General features: G+C 45.5%; 1 protein-coding gene across 2 annotated transcripts in view; it reads right to left on the bottom strand.

The window, feature by feature from the left end:
- Positions 1–4,699: 4,699 nt before the first annotated feature.
- The window catches only part of LOC146202793 (sushi, von Willebrand factor type A, EGF and pentraxin domain-containing protein 1-like), a 136,376-nt gene continuing 123,800 nt past the window's right edge, over positions 4,700–17,275 (bottom strand). The window contains exons 14-17 of one of the 2 annotated variants that reach the window (XM_084588340.1): positions 14,540–14,713; positions 9,505–9,702; positions 8,422–8,665; positions 4,700–5,039 (exon numbers count right to left, since the gene is read on the bottom strand). In XM_084588340.1, the coding sequence (XP_084444466.1) occupies positions 8,457–8,665; positions 9,505–9,702; positions 14,540–14,713 (581 nt within the window). In that variant the 3' untranslated portion in view covers positions 4,700–5,039; positions 8,422–8,456. Of the gene's footprint in view, positions 5,040–7,838; positions 8,666–9,504; positions 9,703–14,539; positions 14,714–17,275 lie in introns of those variants that run through there. The other variant, XM_084588339.1, reaches the window with a different exon arrangement.

The raw sequence follows: 17,275 nt of genomic DNA, 5'->3' as shown, positions 1-17,275 counted from the left end.
TTGCAGATGGAGGAACGCTAAACATGAACGCATCTCGCGGAATATGAAAGACCTCGCACACAAATCTCGCGCACAACTCTTACGCACAGGAGTTCTTTACGTGAGCCATGGCTTTCGCCTTAAAACTGTCTCCACCTGGAATAGAACAACCGTCCCTCCGAAATACAGCCGAGCGCGCCAAACGGCACGCAAACTGCGCCACGCCGAGCTTGTGAGAAACCGGTCGTAACTCTCCTTGTCAATTAATTTAAACAACGCGAACACGAAGACAAAGGACACAGTAAAAGAAAGTCCTTTGTCTTCGTGTTCGCACTGCTTAAATTAATAATGAATAAGTACCAACTCGCCCAACAAAGTATCTTGGTCTCCTTGTCAAGCGTGTGGATTACAGTACCGATGACACTGACAATGCAGTTAGTGATAGTGATAAGAGTAGGATTCATTTTTCATTTTTTAATTCATAAATTATTACAATTTATTAACTTGTCATCGCCTATCATACATCAATCACTAGAACTACAAATTACCATGATACGAGTTTTACGCGACCCCCGATTACTTTCAGAATGTGGTTCAGAGTACTACAACAACAACTACTACTACTATTTTTACAATGTCGGCGGCGTTTCTACCCAACAAGCAATATTTCATGCAGATAGCAGCGAAGAAAAAATCACACCGCTGCAATGTACGAGAGCCATCGCTCTCCTTCATGCGGAGCGCCGGCCGCACCGGTTCAGTTGAGGACCAAAATGGCGCCGCTAGCTCATCTGGCTACACTGGTCTTTAGCGGGTGGCGGCCAGTCCCTCTTCAAAAGATGGCACCACCCTAAGGCGGGCGCCGCGCCGCAACATGTAGGCTCCCACTACGGTGCCATGGCGCGCATGCGCACAAAACGTCCTGGAGCGCTGGTACGTTTTCGGTGTGCATTTCTGAGCAGACGACAGGGCTGTGGGGGGAACTGCAGACCTATCGACACACTTACTGTCGGGATCAAGGCAGTGATGCGATGTGTTTAGTGTAAATTTTCAAATGGCACAAAGCATTTACAGCTGGTCGTGGAGATGTCCAGCCTAGCAACACCCTGAGTCCGCATCGACGACGGCTACGGACGGAACGATGATTGTGTACGATCGTGTTTTACTGGAAACTAGTCATCATTTAAGTACATGAACGATTGCAGAAGAGTTAGAGATTACACAGTCATGAGGATCACTTTCTCGGTCGGCCGCCGTTGCTATAGAATTCCATCGATTTCGCACATTCCCAGGTTGTTGGGCCCCTGCCGTTCTGTGTCGCCAAATCGAGGGCCTTCGATTCCGGCTTGTACCGGTCACAACTCTGTGCGAAGCTGCTTCCAGAGTTTCTGGTACTTTTCCACTGAAAGTACTGCAGATAAGGCAAGTAACATAATCGTTACACCTCCTCGAGCACTGCATTAAAACGCGCATGGCACATTACGCACTTCAACGAAGAGCTCCCACCGGCGCCCTAGCCGCGCTGCTGAGGGATTGTATCCCACGCATTCCTCATTTCTCAACATCTCTGTATTCAATCCGTTTGGTATCATAGACGAAGGGATGCGCTCGAATGCCTTCTAGCAGCCTTTCCGCAACAGCGTATGAGGCGCGCGCGGTCGCTGTCTGCATAGCAAGCCGCCATCTTCACTGCGAATGAGGAATCTTGGGATGTGTGGCCGGCGCGGTCGGCGTGAAATAGGCGAGATTCTATATACGCTCGCTACGTCCGTCACGACGTGTTCGCCGACGTAACGTGGCGGAGGCCTACGCGCGCGTGTTCCATAGGACTATATGGGGCCTTAACAGCGCGTAGGGTGCTTAGATGTCCGCCAGCGCAACCTCTTGCAGAGTGAGGGTAGAGATAGATGGCGCCCCGTCAACCATTTCTCCTCTCGACACCATGTTGGTTCGCCGTTGGCGGTCGCATACTGCGCGCTGTTTCAGGAGCGATCGTTCTGTGCGCCTGCATGTCCACTGATATATTGTGACAACTGGAAAGTTGCATTGCATTTTTTTCGCTCCTGGCACTAACCCTCTGATTAAATGCAGTATGTTTCGCAATGGATACATTCGATGCGGCTACGCGGCAATCGATCAGTTATGACTGGCTGCTGTCGTTTTCTAGCCCTCGCTGCACTGCACAAGGACATTGGTAATTTCGTTTACAGTTCTAGCATTTACCTCCGAGGCGTGCCGTGGACGAAATCCGTCCTATGTGAGCGACAGTCTCGGCCAAGAAATTGTAGAGGTTCAACTACCCTTAAACCAGGTTTCACGAGCGTTACCTGCCGACCGCAGCCGCAGTTGCTACTGCCGCTTCGATTTTGCCTGGCTTCCACGCTCGTACTTTTCTCAGCAACGGACTAGGCTGGCTTCCAGTTGTTATGCTCTCTCGGAAGCCTGTCGCACGGCTGCGGTGTCTTGTCTTCAGTGAGACGCCAAATGTGTATGGCGTATTTACTTATAGGCTAAAAAAAGAGGCCGCACAGATGGAACTTCATGAAGACGACGACGTTTACTGATCAGCGAGAGAGTGTGTTGCAGTTATACACGAGGCGCGATCGGCTTCGGCGATAGCGTAGTGCTGTCGTACTTGGGCACGATGGGGAAGAGAACGATATTGCTGCCCACAGAGATGAAACATGTGGCGCACGAGTACGTGGCGCCATCTATGGAGGTCACGGGGTATAGTTACATGAATAATGCGGAAATCCCAAATCAACGCTGTAGAGTCAACACTAAAAACATTAGCTGTAGCTTAGCTAAAGTTAAGCCTGGATATCCCAAAGTGAAAAGTCGCTCGTCTAGCCTTGCGCTTTTCATGGCTGTTTTTAGCCAACTCCCAAGTTACCACTTTTGGATTGGTGTTTCTGCGCCGTCCGACTGTTGCTTCTTCTCCTTCCATGGCGAGTGTCTGCGCCTGTTCTATGAGCAAGCGTGTCTCGTATACACCCCCCTCCTCCTTACCAATGCGCTCGGTTGCGGCGAAAGGTCAAACGGTGGCGAGGAGGAGAAGCGGCGGCGCACATGGGAAGTTGCACGCGGCGGCGGCGAAAGGTCAAGTGGCGGAGTCAGCGGCGAAGGCGGTCATCTGCGCCATGCATGACGTCACTCGATCTCGCACATGCGCAGAAGAGGCAAATCTGGGCCTCCGGCTCACGCGAAGCGCGATGTTGACGAGCCTAGTGAAGCTTTTTGCTTTAAAAGTAAACAGGATGAGTGAAGATGAAAGGAAAAGAGGAAGGAATATGAGAAGATAATGGAGGAATGCTTTCACTGATAGAGAGGTAAAAAAAAATTAAAGAAAAGCCACATTACACCGGCTTTCTCCTTTATCGCTCTCACCAATCGCTGTGCAAAGCGAATCGGTGCCACAAATACGGGATCTTATGGCTGATACAAGTGCCGCCACACATTTATAGCTTTCAGACATCGCTATCCAACTCCTATAGCTTTGTGGTGATTCTCACCACCGAGGTGAGTGGCTGCCACTCGGAACAGAAGATGCTCAGCGGATGTGATCCGAGTAAAGATTTTCTCCTCGGGAGGCTGGATATACAAAATAAAAGCCAGTACGCGTGTCATTCGCAGCAGCTGTCCTCTGGCAGGCTGCGCGTGATTGGACGACTCCCGTCGCGCCAGGGAGGCTCGCCGTCGGCGTAGACAAGACCATGTAGCTATTATTGCCGAGAAGCCGATTGACGGCTTGCAAGACCGAGGTGCTGCGGGAGAAGAAAAAGAGAGTACGGCGCTGGTAACTGACCATAATGCACCTTGAAACTTGGGAACCGCTGACTGTGACGAAATTCGGTCTTGAACAGTCGCGCTGGAACCAGAGCGAGGAAGCGTCGGAAGAGACAGCGCGAAGCAGCCGCCTACTTACGCTGTCTTCAACGACGCCGAAGCCTAGTATTGCCATTTTGTTTTTTGTCTTTTTGTTTCATATTCGCAACTTGGAGCATCTGAGTCACCGAATCACGAAAAAGTATGTTGCATTCGCTGCTCTCGACGTAACGGCTGCTCACAATTAAGGCCCCAAGTTTCATGGCGAGCGCACAAGTTTAATTGCAAAATAATACCTTTTTTTTTATCAGTTGACAGACGCTTTTTCTTTACTCTCAGGGGTTCCGCCTTCATGTTCAAAAATGAAATGTGCTAAATTTCACGTATACCAACGACAAGCTTCTCTTCAAAATTACCCATTGTGACACTTCTGCGCAGTGCATGGACCCCTGAAAATTCATCTCGATAAATAGTAATACTTTTTTGATTCCTTTCTTTAGTTGCATAGTAAACAATGAAATTGTACAGACAGTCATGTTTCCTTCGGCATAATTTTGACTGGACGTGATGGATGATACAATATAATGACTTCTGAATGATAATAATGCTTGTACTAATTCAAGTTAGTAAATGATAAATTTCATCAGCAGGGTTAAATGTTCATAACAGACAAAGAAACAAGCCAAGAGGAAAACTTTAAAATGTTCACTTGCTACGAAATCGAAACAAATATGCCCCAATAACCATACCTTTGAATGCAGATACTGCCGCCTTCAGTATTTGCAGCAAGCGCATATATCTCATGCGGGTTAGAAGTCTGCTGATCAATTGATATGGAAAAGTAAATAAATTGTTCCATTCTTATCAGTGGCCTCATAATACCTCTAAACTGCTTGTCTACGTAGAAACGCATTCGATCTATACAAGAGTACTCAGACTGGACGCAATCAAACCATTCACAGATTGGGCATTTCATTATTTTCCGTACAACTGTATTGTATTTGTTTAAAAGATTTGCATAAAACAAAATGTAACTGAAAATTGTCTTCTAAACTTTGCGCCCCCGCACAGCGCGCAGTGCCTCCGAACGGAAGAGTCGAAACAAAATGGCGCCGACGTTAGTCCTGTATCCACTCTGGAAAGCTGCAGCTGTGGCCCAACGAGGCACTCTGGGACCGTCGGCTTATGTGGCAGAGCGCGAGCGCTGCTGGCAAAGCGGACGAGTGGTCCTCCTTCTAAAAAAAAAAAAATGTTTCCATATTTCCTTTAGTATGCCATGACTATTAGTGTACACATCTTTCTCTCAATGCACGTGTGAAGCAGCCGTGCAAACTAGGGAATGCGCAGTTGATCTGTTCATACGAAATTCGATAAGAAGCTTGCTCAGATAGCGAGGGAGACTTGCTTGATTGGAGAAGTTGTGATAGTGGCGCAGAACTTCTGGCATCCGTATTGTTTGTCTTTGTTTTGTTCTCTTTACCCGGTAGCAAAGCGGCATTATTGATTCAGTTTCCCGATTCTTTTATTTGCAATCCTTGCTTTATTTGCCCTGTTGCATCTTATTTCGAGACATTTCCAGTGCGACATCTCCTAATAATTGGCCGTTATGATTTATTCTTTCAGCCTGACTTTTGACCCCAGATTATGGCACACACTTCGGAAATTAAAACACACTGTCGATGAAAGTATGCGACAAATGAGAATTAACAACTAGTATGAGCGCCGAAATAAAGCCGAGAACATCTTGTAAAAGGGCACCAGTTGCCATTAAGTAACGTTTTATGCTCAGATACCTGAGGTAGCTTGTGCTTCACGCACTCTCAGTGCGGCTACAGGCGACATCAATTTTCCCATTATAACTACAACGGTGGCCTCACATGTTGTCCAAGAAGCTGCACGCCATCACCCGTGCAACGTTCGTACAAGTTTTTCAAGGGACGCCATCAAGAAACACAGCTGGGCAATGGCAAGAACAAATTCCACTCATGAAAGACTAATGCCGTTTTTTCCTGTCTTCCGACCGAGTCTCCAGGCCATCAAAGAGACAGCACGGGCGTGAAGGTTGTATCGATCGCGAAGAACCGCGCGTCACAGCTTGCGCGTAACCTCCTGTATTTGTACCTCATGTAAATGTTTTCCACCGCCTCCGAAACACCGCGCGCAGCGGAGGGCGATGGAGACAGACGTATATCTTCTCCTGCGATGGTGAGTAACCCAAAAGAGCTGCTCCATAGCGCCGTGTTTTCCTCTTCCCTCGCCGAGCGCAGCAGCGCACCGCTAGGTGTCGCAGAAACGATGCTCATTGGGCAAAAAAGGACAACAGCGAAAATGCGATGAAATCGGCGGGCACAGACGACAGCCGAGGAGAGACGTCAGCGAGCCGCGACAACGAGAAGACGCGAGGTAACCACCTTCGCGCTCTACTTGTTTGTTGTCGCCATCTTGCCCCGTCAACTTTCAGACCCCATCCAAACGGACAGGGTCGTCAGTGAGACCATCTCCAGCTGTTTTGGGAAGACCCAATAAACATCTGCTCCCGGGCAGAAGTTCTGTTCTGAGTTGGGTCGTATTTCGCATGACCCCTTTGTACGATCGCGGGAGCTCGGAGGTTGCGGCCTCAGAGGAGGCTCGACGGCCTAGTGAGAATAGTGAAGACGATAAAATGAGGTGTATAAGTGTTTAGGATAACACTTGAATTAGACCGCCACAAATGAGAGCGTAGGCTGCTGATGATCCCGCTGCATTGTTCGGATACATTCGTTGGACTGGAACGGTTATGTAGGGACTCTTAAGAGCTAAAATTCATATAGCGTGTATATAGCTGTAGAATGCTTATCCCAGCTAAACCGCGCAATCCTCAAATTTATCACAGAAGTGGCCTTTCGTCGTAAGTATTTTTTAGTACTAAATATTGGTTTGGGGTACTTGCCTGATTCGACAAGAAGCCGGATGTTACCATCGTATGCGGCAGTGGCGATGCAAGACGAGCCGCAGCCCCAGCGATGACACCGGCATCGCCGCATACAATGGGAACATCCGACTTATTTTCAAATCAGGCAAGTACCCCAAACCAATATTCGGTATTAAAAAATACTAACGACGAAATGCCATTTCTGTGAATAAATTTGAGCTCCGAGGATTGCGCAGTTTAGCTGGGAGAAGCATTCTACGGCGCTCCTGTAATTATGCAACGCGCTTTAGAACCTCCGCCTTCAAGTGCACTTAACGACAGGGATGTTAGCCGCTGCAAACACAGGCTCTGATCCAGGCAAAACTGCCCGTAGTGGGAAGGAGTTAGCTGCTCATTATAAATATCCTGTTCTTCCCTGATAAATTTCCACTAGACATCGCAAGCAGGAATCAGTAACCAAGACCGAATTCAGTGGCAGCGTATACTACTTGTTGGCAGACTTTACACGCGATAGCGTTCAATGCTGATAAATTTTTCCTCCCACTTTCAATGAGTCGGCGGCTTGAGTTGTTCATACTTCATTTTTCTTTAACAGTGCCATAAAAGGCTGCGAGGAAATTATATAAACTCTCTAAATTGCTATACTTGGTCGTCATGAATATCTGAGGCAAATAATACCCTTCAGAGGCATCAGGGACCCCACAGTCGTGCCCGAAAGTTGTTGAGCCCTTTCCACCAATTTTTGCGAGGTCGCACCCATCTCGGAGTTATGCGCTTACGTGTATCGGTCGATAAATTGATAATGGTCAGATCTTTTTAGACGTCACACCCCTACAGTGGCCGCTATCAGGCAGCTTCGGTGCGCCGGCGTGTCGGGTAATTCCCACGTGCGTTGGCAGCACTGTGGAATTGGGAGAGGAGGAGCGGCGGCTTTTGACCATGTGAAAAGTGACATGAGGCGCGATAAAAATGCACAAAGATGATAAAATTCAACCTATGATTGCAGATAACTCACTATTCTTGCTGAAGTATATTCATGAAGTGAGTCCCACGCGTACCACACCTGTAATAAATAGTGTCTCGGGGCTCCTCTAATAAACTGCTGGGCCACACCTGTCACACGCAAAGCATAAGATTTATTTTCAGACGAATAGACGAGTTGTATATTGATTTCGCATTCCTCTACTTCGTCTACAGATTGAAACACAAAGCTTTGATGTTCTGATGTGCTGGTAGTTTACACATGGAGACTTAATGCGGCTGTCAGATCACGGTTCACGAAATGATAAGTTGTAGCATTCTTGTTAAACTGCGAATTTCAGTCCTTGATTGGTGTACACTTTCGATTTTTTTTCCGTATCTGTCTACATTACACAACAATAATTTATACTGAATTGGAGACTTCGTCGTCAACGTTACCTCCAGTGCATTTTATTTATAAGTGCTTCGTATTTTCGTATAGAGAAACAGCAAACTTCCCCTGCATACTAAATATGGCTTGTGTTTCATCCACCAGACGGAGACAATTCCAAATAGAAAATACAAATCACAGATGCTCCAGAACTGACCGCCAACCGTTATTTACGCTAAACGAAACCTAAACAAGGTTAACCACTAGCGATCTTATTTTAACGATGTTGGAAACGTCAGCACAAAAGGTGGTGCAAAAAGAAATTAAAGAAAACTTAGCAATAAGTGTAGCGTACCGTCAACGCAGAAATTTGTTTCTCCCAAATTTTGGTCACTTATCCTCCACAGGAACACATATTGGAAGTACATCCTCGGACCAGCGGGGGCCCAAACAGGCGATCCTTTCAATATGGGGCTGCAACTCCATCCCGTTCTGAATGCAGGAGAGTGTGACGCTGTCGCCCAAGTCGTATGAGTTCTTGCGCCCTTCCACTCTGAGTCCACCCGGTCTAGTGTCAAAGTTCTCGCAGCCTTGAATGCCTGTGGGTGGAACGTCAAAAGTGGGATTAACAACAGAAGTTTCAACAGACCGGTTCCCGATTAAGACATTTCCTGTTTATCGTATAAAACTATAGGAAGCAGTCACGCGTAAAATAGACAAAAGTGACTACCATTCCATAGCTGCCGAAAAGGAAGCGAAACATCAAGGTTGCTCTTAAATAAAGTAAATAGGTTAACACGTGGTTAAACCAATGGTCGAAAGAAAATTAGCCCCGCAGCGCTGTCCTTCTGGGATTTCAAGCACTTGTACCCTCTTCTGCCTCTCATGTTTTCTCTTCAGTTGTTGTCGCATGGCTACATCTTTAGGATCTATATAGACTCCCCTTCACTGTGATACCTGTTCCGCGCTGTTTCGGCATTCTGCGCTCACACTAACGTCATTGTCTTCCTCGCTGCCCCTCGCTGATGGAACTGCCGTAGCATTGCTATGCGAGACGAAGACAAAGATATCTATTTTTGTACTGTGCAGAGCTAAAACTTACGGCTCCGTATACGCTGCACACAATACAGTAATCGAATAGAAACCTATTCTGGGCCAAATAATTCGCGTCGGCTGTTAGGGGCATAATGAAAAAAGAAACAAAGACATATCCTAAAGCTGGGTTTTGCGAGCAGAAAAAAGCAATAAAACGAACAGACGTATCACCCGGTTTTAGGGCGTGTGTGCGCGTGCACTTTGGCGCGTTCCCTGTGCTCCTTTCTTCGTGCTTTTGTGTACGAGAAATTCAACGTCATTTTTCAAAAGCCTTTCTTTCCCATCGGTTCTAAAGCCCTACTCTCAGTGAGAGTGTGTGAAAAGTTCATTAGAAATGACTTACATTTCATATGCGATGGAATATCCCAGGAGCCGTCCTCGAGGCAAGTTACTGAGTTCCCACTTGCGACCAAGGTAAGGTCTGGGCCATCGCAAAACACCTGCAAGGTCGTGTTCTGGCGTACGTAGCTGGTGTTCGCATTGATGACTAGTCCAAGGGGAGCCACGTCGAAGAACTGTTCCAATGAGCAGTCGCGGCTCACTGTAACCAAATAAAATTATTTCGTTACACTATAGCTGCACTCTGTCATATAATAAAAGAGGTTCGTTTGGCAGATGTACAGCGCAATGCTATTTGCTGAACATTTTCTTGAAAGGTTGCATTCGTACAAAAAACGCAGCATAATCTATAGATTATGTTGCGCTGCCTAGCTAAAAAGCCCTTTTAAATTGCTTTGCAAAATATTTAGGCGGTCGAGCTAAGGAGGTTCTAGATTTTCCCCTTAATGCTCTCTTCCCATCTTCGTATTTCTGCTTTCAGGGCTTCTCGAGGCACAAGGTCTTAAGAGGAAGTAAACACACTGCGCATATGAAAAGGATGGAAATATGCAACCATGCCCTATAGGACCTCTTTATGCATTTTGACTCATTTAAAAACGTCCTATGTAAAAACAAAGAAATTAGTTTATTTAATTATTTATATTGTATTTATTAATAATTGATTTTTAGATAAACAATTGAACGAATGTATAATTGATTGATTGGCTGATTGATTGATTGATTGATTGATTGAGTTACCTATACGGGACTAGCACGCTGAGGTTTCGACACGTAGATTCGAACAGGGATTGCCAACACGAACGATTTTTGTCTCAGCAAATGTTGACCGGGTTTTTACGACACTGTCCTAATCAAGCGGGTCTTTTCCTGCCGATTTTATGCAAAGGCTGCAGGAGTGATGTTTCTCTGTCTTGCAAAGAACTTCGCCGCTCAAAAGATCTGAGCCCGTACTGTCATCTGTTATCGCCTTTAAAGCAAGAACTGTCAACCTTTCGAGGCAAATTCGTAGCGTTCGTCGTCAACCTCCGGTCAGGTAAGCAGTCATGTGATGATAAAAATCAGTAGTGCTGCTCATGTGACCTGCGCTGATCGCGTGAGTGTGCTCCCATCGTGATCGTTGCGGTAAGCCAGTTTGGAAGCCTTGTCTTTAATTTTATCTAGGTGTTAGACATTAGCAAAAGACAGCAGTAGTCCGGCGACACCTTACTCTGAGCTTCACGTCTTACTCAGCACAGTTTCAACATTCGGAAATATTTCTCTGCAAACCTAGGTGCAGCGCAAAATCTGTGCAAGAGCTCATGATATGCGCTAGCTCTTTCTTGTCGTCAAGGGGGTGCCGTTGAAGTGTGTTATATCAAGCGAGATAAATTTCACTATGAGCCAAATATCGCTAACAAGTATTCATATACACAGCGGGGAAAAAAAAAAAGTATTGAATGCAATCTGCGTCAACCCGACCGAGGGCATGGCGGTCGGCTATGGTAACAGAGATGGTAACAGCGGGCTTACATAGTTAACGACACAGTTCTTTCGGCGTTTTGTTTTTGTATTTTTACCTTTTATATTTGTATTCTAGTTCTGTTGTGCATAATTTCCCTTTGTTGTTTGGTCGTCCTCTCTCTGCTGTACCAATATCTTAATGGCATAATATATATATATATATATATATATATATATATATATATATATATATATATATATATATATATGAATGAATGAAAATATTTGTCTGCAGTCATGTTAATCCTGGGAAGAGTGACTGATGCACTCAAGCCAAAACAATAAACATCCGCATTTCTCTAAGACGCCACTATTACTCTAGGCGACGCTTCGTTGCTTCCACCCCCACCCGTCGGTCACAGATATGTCCGAAGCCAAGCGCATCCGGTATACTGAGTCGGTGATGGCTTCAGGCCGGGCCGCAGTGCAATAGATGGCTACATGTGGAAGCGTTTTTTCTGCTGCACCGCAAAGCAAATGGCCTCTCTGCACGTTTCGCTGCAAAGTCGCTACGTTCGTGTCAGGAGAACACCACAGCGTCCCTCCGCTGGCGGCTGACGTCCTGGCCCTGGCATTGCTGTGACAATCCATCTTCGCAATAACTGTTTCCTCTTGACGTACAGCGCCAGAGTAGATTTATTTTAAGCTGAAAGCCTTAATTGGTTCATGTATGTCGTCCGCACTATGCGTCCGCAGGGAGCGGCAACAGATAGATGCCAAAACTATAACGCTATTCTGTATCAGAATTGTGACGCAAACGTTCTTTGTTCAGCGTTCAGGGTGACGTCATATTTTTTTTGCTTCCCATTTACCATCCATCTGCTAGTCAAGTAGGAAGCTAGTTCGCGACAGGGGCTGGAAACAACGACATATGTGCCTCCACTTTTATGGAGTTAATTATAAACAAGATGCCCACCGAAGAGTGAGACAGACAACGCGTCTTTCTTTTCCTCGAAACCAAAAAAACTTTGATTTCGAGGAAGGCACAGTATGCCAAACTCTGTGTGCCGGTATCTGAATGCTAAACCGTCAAACAAAATCATGCTTAACAGTGTTTTCGCACGTCTTATTCGGCTTAAGTGGAGTTAAATCCCGGCCACTTTTCCTGCTTCTGGCCACTCAGCAGTTTCAGCTGGTTACACTTGTTCCAGAATAATCGGGCTGGGCAGCCAGTTAAAGTGCACAGTCTTTGTTAAAAGTGTAGTGCCCGAGGGGTCTGCTTCTGGCCACTTCGTGCGGTTTGTACTGCATTTCCAGAGTTCCGAATCTCTTGGTGGTAATATTTTGTTTTGCCCTACCATCCCCAACGAGAAGGACCCCAGCTAATGCTAAATCAGTGCCACTACACAGCTCAGAAGCAGACCAAGATACTTTGTTGGGCGAGTTGGTACTTATTCATTATTAATATAAACAGCGCGAACACGAAGACAAGGGACAAGAAACAAGAAAGCCACAGTACATGCGCTGACTCACAACTAAGCCCAATCCGTTTACTCCAAGGCCAAGAAAAACAAACATGAAGAAAACGAAACAGTCACGTGAAACAACCCCTGGGTTCACCTGCTGCATAAAAAATTACTTTAAAAAATCACTTTAAAAAGACACCTCTTTGCTTGAAAGAGCAAGAGACGTCTTGCTGACACACTTATTGTCCGTTGAAATAAAATACGATTCCACTATCTCTCTCGTTATCTTCTCTTTGTGGCGATATAAAATCTTAACACTGTCAAACTTAGGAGTGCACTTCTTCTTCTCCTTCTTCATTATTTCACATGACCGCCCCGCTCAAGATGAAGAGGATCTGCCCGGCTGTTCAAAGGGAAAGAGAAGCGAAGAAGCAAGAATGTGGGGTGAAACATACAAACCCCTATGTTGGATGCAAGACAGGTGTTGTGTATAGGCTTCCGCTCTCTTGTGGAGCCAGTTATATAGGACAAACCGGACGGTGTATTAATAAGAGACTACAGGAACACTGTAACAACTTGGAAATTGGAAAGGACAAAACGTTTCTGGTATCCCATTGCCAGTCATATGAAATAATGAAGGAGAAGAAGAAGTGCACTCCTAAGTTTGACAGTGTTAAGATTTTATAGCCACAAAGAGAAGATAACGAGAGAGATAGTGGAATCGTATTTTATTTCAACGGACAATAAGTGTGTCAGCAAGACGTCTCTTGCTCTTTCAAGCAAAGAGGTGTCTTTTTTAAGTGATTTTTTAAAGTAATTTTTTATGCAGCAGGTGAACCCAGGGGTTGTTTCACGTGACTGTTTCGTTTTCTTCATGTTTGTTTTTCTGGGCCTTGGAGTAAACGGATTGGGCTTAGTTGTGAGTCAGCGCATGTGCTGTGGCTTTCTTGTTTCTTGTCCCTTGTCTTCGTGTTCGCGCTGTTTATATTCAGAAGCAGACCCCGTGGGCTCTACACTTCTGACAAAGACTGTGCATGTTCTGGCTCTAAGCAAATTGTTACAAGGCCGTACCGTTAAGAAAGTGCGGAAGCCCACCTGCTAAGTCAAAATTTAAAGTGTTCAGGGAAGGGGAGGGGGTGTTGACTAGCAATTTTCTTTCAAAATTATGTGTTACTAGTAAAATGACATGCGCAGACCGGAAACGACAAGTCTAATGGTTGTCGTCTTTTTGTGTCCTTGTCGGCGTCTACCCCATTGCTACTAATACCAAATTGAAAAATGAAAATTGTAAGCTGCAAGCTGTAGGAATAAATCTCACGCAGCGGCTCTTGGACTATGAGGAACGCCAGAGTGCAGGGCATCGGATTCGTTTAGACAAACGTGGCGTCAAATACATCCTAGACCCAGTACATTTCATTTAGTTAATTTTTTCACTGCCGTAATGAGAGCACAAAAAGAAGACAGACACGTTAGCAATTATGACAGAAGCCTGCTATTCACATTTACTACAGCTCGTTATGTTGAAGCTCCGCACTGTCCCTTTACTGCACCCAATAAACGTTCGAACTGTTTCCTGCTCAATTCAAAGTGAAGCATTATCTTGAAGAATAATTTTTATATTCAGAGCCGAAACAAACACAGTAGAAATCAGGTTCCGGCACAGTTAACGCCGGGTCAGATCTGAGTTTCAAACCGAATGTAGCCAAATCCAGAGTTCACGTGCTGATATTGACATCATTATTTAAATAAATATTCAGTGCATGAGGTTGTATAGCAAATTACATATAAAGCATATCCTATATAACAGCTTGGACAGATCTATACGGGTTATGCGAATAATAAACTTTCGCATATTGTTTTCTTCACTCGTGTGTGGATGGGCTTAGCTCATTTCGAGAAGTCGTCATACTAATATGCCTACAGCGCTATTACTGCAGTATATCGACCACCATAAATAGGTGCAGAAAGCACACCTTTTCTAGGGAGGGGGGGGGGGGGGGGGGGGAGCAGTTAGGTGTTGAAAGCATCGTGTTCTTAGGAAAACATATATTCAACATCTTTATCCAAAGACGCGCTGCCAGAAATTGGAACAAGGTTCTCGTGATTGCGGACGGATAAATATGCCACACCGACCTTCGCAGTGCGGACACTCGCCGGTCCATTTGCCGTCGGCGTCGCAGGTACGGCTATTGTCGCCGATAAGCTTGAAACCGGGGTTGCACGAGTAGTCAGCCTTGGAGCCGAACACAGTTCCTGGAACTACCACGACGCCGTTAGCGATGAAATTCGGGCGCCGACACTCCACCACTGCGGCAGAGAAAATAGCAGGAATGAGAACTAAGAATCCAGGCTTGGCGCGAGTTCCATATTCAACTCGCAAAAAAAAAAAAAAAAAATTAATGCATAGAAAACGATATCATGTCCCCACTGACGCAGAGATGCAGCGACGTATAATGTGCCGTACACAGTTTCTAAGAATGAGCGCACACATTTTCCTCGTGCATTTAACCTCATGTTCAGGAGAAAATAAAGCACACATGGTTTCAGGTCCAACCTGCACTTCATTAAATCGTGAGAATGAATGAATGCAGCATTTCTTAAATAAACGGTAGCGTCCCTTTTCCAGGACGCAATAGGCTCCAACGTTAGCCGGACACTCAACACCAGCCCATTCCTGTGGTAAAGGTTACAGCTGTCCTACATGTCCACCTTTTCTTTGCTTTGTCATCAAATTTAAGATGGTTTCTAGATTAGGATTGTGTTGACAGGCCCCTAAGATATGCTGAAAGCCTGCTCTCTGTTGTCGATACTGAAAGCTTGAGTGAACATCTTGCTAAGTTTGATATGGTTTTAGTGTCAGCATCCCGAAGCTAAGAACACAACTGTCGGTTATATAGAATGCGGTGGTATGCTATCTTCCGAGTGTGGTGTCTACCATTTTGTGCTTGTGCGCTTATGAGCAAACCCACCTACGTGACCGGCAGTTGTGAAGAAGGTCGTGATAAATAACCAATGGTAATTTTTCAGCTCTGTCTCTGGTTGGGAACTTTGTATTCGAGACCACCAGCGGTTGCATATACGCCATTATCCCCTGACAACAAGCTACGATTTGGTGTCAAGACAATCTGCCCCATCTATGTTTTTTATTGAAAATCAAGCAATATAGGTGATAGAACTTGCGAAAAATTGTGTCCGCTAAAATTTGCTCCCCGAAGCAAACCTCAATTATAACTTAATATATTTTACATGGGACTGAAACATGGAGGCTAACCAAAAGAGTTCTACTTAAGTTGAGGACAACCCAGAGGGTTATGAAACGAAAAATGGTAGGGGTAACATTAAGAGATAGGAAGCGTGTAGAGTGGGTAAGAGAAATAACTCAAGTTACCGACATTCTAGGGGAAATTAAGAAGAAGAAATGGGCATGGGCAGGACATGTAGTGCGAAGTGAGGATAACCGATGGTCGCTCAGGGTAACAAACTGGATTCCAAGGGTAGGAAAGCGTAGCAGGGGGCGGCAGAAAGTTAGGTGGGCGGATGAGGTTAATTAGTTCGCAGGGGTCAAGTGGATGCAGCTAGCACAGAACCGGGTTAATTGGATAATTATGGGAGAGACCTTCGCCCTGCAGTGGGTATATTCAGGCTGGTGATGATGGTGGTGGTGGTGGTGATGATGATGATGATGATGATGATGATGATGATGATGATGATATTTTAAACCCGCCACTATCCAGCGGCTCAATATGTCACTAAGGGACCACAAAAAGCAATTTACTGAATTTGGTTTGGTCTATGGTGTTTAAAATCCCAAAGCGACTAGGCCTATGAGAGACGCCGTATTGGAGGGTTTCGGAAATTTCGACCTCCTAGGGCTCTCTAACGCGCACTGACATCGCACAGCACAAAGACGCCTTGTTTTCGCCTCCATAGAAAACGGCCACCGTGGCGGGATTCGATCCCGCATCCTTGAGCACAGTAGTCGATCGCCGCAATCATTACAGCTCCACGACGGTTCTATCTATTACTAAGATTAGAAAACGCACATGATCAATAAGAATACCATCATTTCTCTCTGCAAAGCAAGAATATTTAGGCTAGCTTCATAGCACCGAACATCGGCGACTGAGAATGGTGCTTTGTTTGGGTTAAAAAATATCTTCAGAGCATACTTGGTGCCGAACAACGAACGAAAGGGGGAGGAAAGAAAATCATAACGAAGACGATGCTAATCTCAACTAACAATTTACATAGCGTACAGATACAACGCATTCGAAAAGCGAACCAAAATTTGGCAGGAAATGAAGCAGAAAAAAAACGCATGCGCCATCTTTGGGCGCGTTTATTCTTGCATGCCAGATAGCCTAACGTTTTATCCACGTAATAAGCGGTCAGTGCACATTCTTATTTATTATTTTATAAGAGCAGAATGGCACGAAGTGGATCTAGTTAGCTTATATTCATTTAATTACACACTTCTTTTTAACGCTAGACGCTCACACCTTTTCAATAAGTGGCAAAGAATTGCTGTCGCGGCAATGTATGCATAATTGGCTCTCTAAATTGTTTTGGTCGTTGTGGAATATCGTTCACTCCATCCAGACAGGGATTTTATCTTGTCATTTGAAAGGTGCGCGATCTCTGTGGTACGCTATGATGTTGCCACGCCTAATGCAGGAATGGACTACTGGTTCAACGACGGCACTACGGTTGCTTTCCCTCGTTGGCTACTAAGATATATCTTGCGCACCGTTAATCTTAGCCTTCGCTTTCATCTTCTGACGTTAAAAAGTCCCACGATACCATGTACGGATATGAGGGTACCCGTTAATGACTGTGACATTGCAACTGACGTGAAAAAACACAAAGGAC

Source organism: Amblyomma maculatum, chromosome 1 (assembly GCF_055883805.1).
Source record: "Amblyomma maculatum isolate TAMU_Amacu chromosome 1, ASM5588380v1, whole genome shotgun sequence".
Taxonomy (NCBI): Eukaryota; Metazoa; Arthropoda; class Arachnida; order Ixodida; family Ixodidae; genus Amblyomma; species Amblyomma maculatum.
Note: the sequence above shows the minus strand (reverse complement) of the source record. Positions and strands in the feature narration are given on the sequence as shown.